The following is a 5,274-nucleotide window of genomic DNA, read 5'->3' as shown; positions in this document are numbered from 1 at the left end:
GTAGGCCTGCCTGCATACTGGGTTTATCTTAAGCAGTACGGAGTAAGTATTGTATGTACAATGGTTGTTGATTTTTTTTGGCACGACAGCATAGTATGCAAGCAAATGAGCATGGATGATTTGTAATTATAAACATCTTCTTGATCTGTATCCCTAACACATGTCACATGTCTGGATGGTGTCTTCTTGCCAAGCAGTATACATTGTACCACTGAAAGAAGTACATGGAAACAATTCTGTAACTGGCGTAGTGGCGTACATCCTTGGCCCGTCAGGGTAGCTGCAACTGCAAAGGGCCGAAGGCCCATTTTTCCCCGTCTGCATCCCCAGCATTGGCACACACATCCACCTACACGAACGCACATATATGTGCAGCTATGCCGTGCCCTCAAACACAGAGGTGTACATACACTACACGCGCACATATGTACGTGTTGCAAGGCGATGAAAGAACGTGCACGTGTACGTTTTCGGCCTCCTCGTCCTTTTTTTTTCTTTTGTTTTCAAAAGTCGTGTTGTGTCAATGCATGGCTCCAATGCATGCAGATGTATGCTCATGTATGCACGCATACGTAGTACATGCTGTGTGCAGGGCTCTAGGTAGGTGTAGCCGAGACTTCTCAGCAGCGGCTAGCTAGGTAGCTAGCTTAGTAGCTAGATGTGCATGTTAGCTACGACGTGCAAGTGTGCAACAGTGTTGCCCGTTAAGCTCCATCAGGTTTCCTCATCGGGCCCATGCCAGGTGCCACCGCGTCCATCGCCATCCTTTAATCTCACCATTCCTGGTCGCCAAGGGGAGAGTGAGAGAGGAGAGAGAGAGATCATGGAGCCATAAGGCATGGTGCTAGAGCTCTGAGCTCCCCACTATAAAGTGCCCCCCCCATTGGCTTCTTCCTCCACACACAAGACACCACACATCACAGCTCGGAACTGCTTTGCATCTCGTAGAAAAGAGAACAGAAGAGCGAGTGAAGTTACCTCGGCTAGTAGGGTTCATTCTTGGGCAAGAGTGTCTAGCTCCCGGTACCTCTGTGGCTATGCACCACCACCAGGCCATGGGCGACGCTCTGTGGGACCTGCTCGGGGAGGAGATGGCGGCGGCGGCGGCCGGCGAGCACGGCCTGCCGCCGGGGTTCCGGTTCCACCCCACCGACGAGGAGCTCGTCACCTTCTACCTCGCCGCCAAGGTCTTCAACGGCGCGTGCTGCGGCGTCGACATCGCCGAGGTCGACCTGAACCGGTGCGAGCCGTGGGAGCTCCCCGAGGCGGCGCGGATGGGGGAGCGCGAGTGGTACTTCTTCAGCCTCCGCGACCGCAAGTACCCGACGGGGATGCGCACCAACCGCGCCACCGGCGCCGGCTACTGGAAGGCCACGGGGAAGGACCGCGAGGTGCTCAACACCGCCACCGGTGCGCTGCTCGGGATGAAGAAGACGCTCGTCTTCTACAAGGGCCGCGCCCCCCGCGGCGAGAAGACCAAGTGGGTCCTCCACGAGTACCGCCTCGACGGCGACTTCGCCGCCGCCCGCCGCTCCTGCAAGGTACACGCATGACGCATCTAGTACATGTCTAACTCCCTTCACATGCTCACACGACCACATCATTAGCATTGTTGCTTAGCAGTTAGCACTGCATGAGTCCATGAACAGATTTGTTCAGTTTTTTCAGGGCGGATTTATTACTTCATGAATGGGTTTGTTAAGGTTTTAGGGTAGATCTTTTCAGTTTCTGTATATGATTCTCAGATTCTATCCATGACTTGAAAACGCAACAGTGTGACAGTAGTGGAGATGTGATATCCTTGACAAGAAGTAGGAGTTGCAGATACATGCTGGCTGCAATGAATGTGGCATGCATGCATATATGAATGAATGTAGCTAAGGAGGGGACTTGGGTGACACATGCATGCAGATTGATAGATGTGTTGCCTTTATATACTTTTGTGCATTCAATGGTGTTAGCTGGTGTAAACATGATAAAGTGCTAGTACAACTACAGTGGCTGTGCTCACTGCTCAGCTTCACCAGGCCTTTCAGCAGCAGCATGCATGGCCAGGAGTGGTTCCATCTCTGCTCAAAATCTATTTGCACTGACACACAGGATCCAAGCCACCAGCCAGCAGTGATCCTGCTGCTGTTGCTGTGTTTGTGTTGTGCCCTCAGGGTGCATCATGGATGTACTTTGGATATCTCCAAACACTGACATACCTCCCGTCCAAATCTTTGTCGTGCATATAAGAAATTCATTGTAAATAAACAAGTAATATGAGCACCCAATGTGCTCATTGGTTCCAATTTTTTTAATCTGTAAAATAAATGTGCCATCTGCAGAAGTTCATGAGGAAATTTATATAGTACACTGCGTGTCTGTCCTGACTATATAGATCACAGTCCATAGAAAACAATCTTTTTATGCATCTATACCACTGACTGATGATTTGGTGAATCTAGCTTCTGTCTTGCCTATGGATCTCACAATTCATAGAAAATAACCTTTTTATGAATGATTTGCTGAATCTTTTCTTATACACACATGCAGGAGGAATGGGTGATCTGCAGGATTCTCCACAAGGCAGGCGACCAGTACAGCAAGATGATGATGGTGAAGAACCCCTACTACCTCCCCATGGGAATGGACCCCTCCAGCTTCTGCTTCCAGCAGGACCCCGCCGCCGCTCCCCTCCCGAACCCTAGCGGCTGCACGACCGTCGCCGGCGTCCCCTTCCACCCCGGCGCCCATCCCGGCATGCAGCTTCCACTGCTGCCGAGCAGCCAGGGCAAGATCACCAGCGGCATCTGCGGCTTCCCCGCATCGGCCTGCATGCAAGAGCCGCCGGCTCACGGCTCCGGCGGCGGCAGCAGCAACGCCATGGGCATGCCGCCATACCATCATCCCTTCGCCTCCCTTGCCGCTGGCGGCAAGCCGGCCCCGCCGCCGCCGTCCCAGGTCGGGGTCAACGGCGCCGGCCCGCAGGAGCCACCGCCACCGCCACCTGCCAGCTGGCTGGAGGCTTACGTGCAGCACGGAGGGTACCTTTATGAGATGGGCCCGGGTGCAGCGCCAAGGGGCGAGTGATCCGGACCGTTGGTCCCTTAGGGTTGTCGGGTTTACCTTATGATGATCTTCTCTTTCAGTTGCTAGTGGAATCTTTCTTTCAGGTTTCAGCTGAACTTGCAAGTGCAATCGAAGTTCAGACAAGAGCACTTGTAGCTTAGATCTGTCAGTCATTTATTGCTGTTAATTAGCTCCTTAGTTGTTAACAAATCATGCGTACCTAGGTAAGCTAGTTAGTAACTTGCATGCATGCATTTGGATCATCAGAGAGAAGTAGTGGTACTTGTACTGTTGATCCACCCACATGCAGTGTGCTTGGTAATATATGTATCAATCACTTTGTTTCATTGCCATGATATCCTAGCCAGTGTCATAATCAGTGTCACATAACATGCTGGCTGTGAGCATGTAAAGCTCCAGATTGGGTGATGCTACGACTCTCTATGCAACAATGCCATGGATGCATGTGCAATGTTTCGCATGCTTGAATACATCCCATAGAATAGAACAGATCAGTAGGTCTGGTGCGATAATCTTTGTGTGTGTGTGTGTGTACATACAAATCCCAATAGTGCACCGTGCATGCTTGTGGTATTGGCTGTTCAGTCATTCAGTAGTACGAGTAGTACCGTAGTACTCAATGATGGCTATGAACAGTGGTGTATGCAAGAGTATCAGCGCGCGCCACTGTTCGCACAGTGCGGTGAGGATTTGGTCCCTCTGGCGCCAGATCTCACGAGGGCGTGCACACGTCCTGCAGCCTGACCCATCTGGCCATCTGCTGATCTGCATATAAGGATTAAAAAAAAACGATGTTGATGTTGTACAATGTACATCATCGATGCAGCTTGATCTGAGGTCGTGGAAGAACATGTAACAAAAGAAGGAAACTTAGGTTTAAATAGAAGCGGTATAGTGCGATCAGTGATGGCCGGACGGAAGGATTGAAAGACATGAGATCGATGTGATTTAGGTCAGGCCGTCAGCTAGCAGAGAGGCGACGACGGAGAGCATGGCCGGCCTGGCCGGGGCCTGGGCGCTGGGGCGGCCGGAGCAGGACACAAGAAGGCCAGGAGGGTGTGATTTGACGGCTTACAATAATGCTGCTTCTGCTAGCTGGGAGGGCTAGCGAGCAGGAATAATGGGGAGGATCCCCGCCGCGTCGCGCTGCTGCGAGCGAGAGCAAGGGCAGCGGCAGCATGCATGCACCGTGACGTGGTGCTCCTCAGGCGATGGGACGGCCCCGACGTGACCCCTAATCGGGCACCGCGGGATGGATCCTGCTTTTACTGCAGCGGCACTGCGGCAGCGATCTCTTCCTTCCTTCGTCTCTGTGATCATGATCCGGCGCTGCGTCCGCCGCGCGCTTTTGACACCCAAGTCAACAAGCTGCCCAGGTTGCAGCAGCAGCTGCTGCTCGTTAACTCCCGTGTAAAAGCGAGTAGCCCAGGCCGGCCAGCTCGCCGGATCTCAAAGCACCATCACTCGGAAGCGGTCATGGGTGTGAGCGCGGAGTCGAGTGACGACGTTGCCTCATCTGCTGAAGAACGGCTAGACTACCTCCCAGCCGCCTCCCTCCAAGCTTCGTGACAAAGTCGATGTGATAATGCTGGTCTCAATTGGTACAAATTGTTGTTCAATCCAAATGATCATGTGTTGTGTAAATTGCGCGACTCAGAACGGACAATAAACATGATGTGGCCTAGGAGGGACGACGGCACTATTGAAATCTTTGTTCTATGTTTTTCAACCATCCACACAAGAAAATGTTGTCTTCCAAGTTCTCTCACTACCTACCCAAACTGCTCCTCTGCACTCCTCCTCCTGTGGGTACGACACAACCCACGCTTGGACGAGATGGAAACAGGTACGCACTGTCAAGATTGAAATGGAGAAAAAATGAATCAGAAATCTGTTTCCTTTTCAAGAAAAAGCCATGACAGAGTATTGTTGAGATGACTGGATAATATTAATATAAAGATTGTCAGGCGAAGCAAAAGCAATTTTTGACTCGTGCAACTAAACTAGTTCGTTCCGTAAGTACTAAATGTACATGTACTGTTCCAAGCGACAAAAAATAACTACCATGAGTAACAATTAATGGGTTGTACTTCTAGTTTGGCTGAAGTGAGGTGATGTTCACGTTCAAACAGGGAAAAAAAACTCATAAATAAAATTACTGTGCTAATTGGCCCCAGGATTTTACGGTTTTACACTTTT

General features: G+C 51.2%; 1 protein-coding gene across 1 annotated transcript; it reads left to right on the top strand.

Annotated features, from left to right (window-relative positions):
- The first annotated feature begins 797 nt into the window (after positions 1 to 797).
- On the top strand, positions 798 to 3,407 carry LOC117860116 (NAC domain-containing protein 92). Its single transcript, XM_034743338.2, has 2 exons — positions 798 to 1,541; positions 2,539 to 3,407. The coding sequence occupies exons 1-2, from the start codon at positions 1,038 to 1,040 to the stop codon at positions 3,073 to 3,075; spliced, it is 1,041 nt and encodes a 346-aa protein (XP_034599229.1). The 5' UTR covers positions 798 to 1,037; the 3' UTR covers positions 3,076 to 3,407.
- Positions 3,408 to 5,274: the final 1,867 nt, after the last annotated feature.

This window comes from Setaria viridis, chromosome 6, assembly GCF_005286985.2.
Source record: "Setaria viridis chromosome 6, Setaria_viridis_v4.0, whole genome shotgun sequence".
Classification (NCBI taxonomy): domain Eukaryota; kingdom Viridiplantae; phylum Streptophyta; class Magnoliopsida; order Poales; family Poaceae; genus Setaria; species Setaria viridis.
This window is presented reverse-complemented; position numbering and strand designations above follow the sequence as displayed.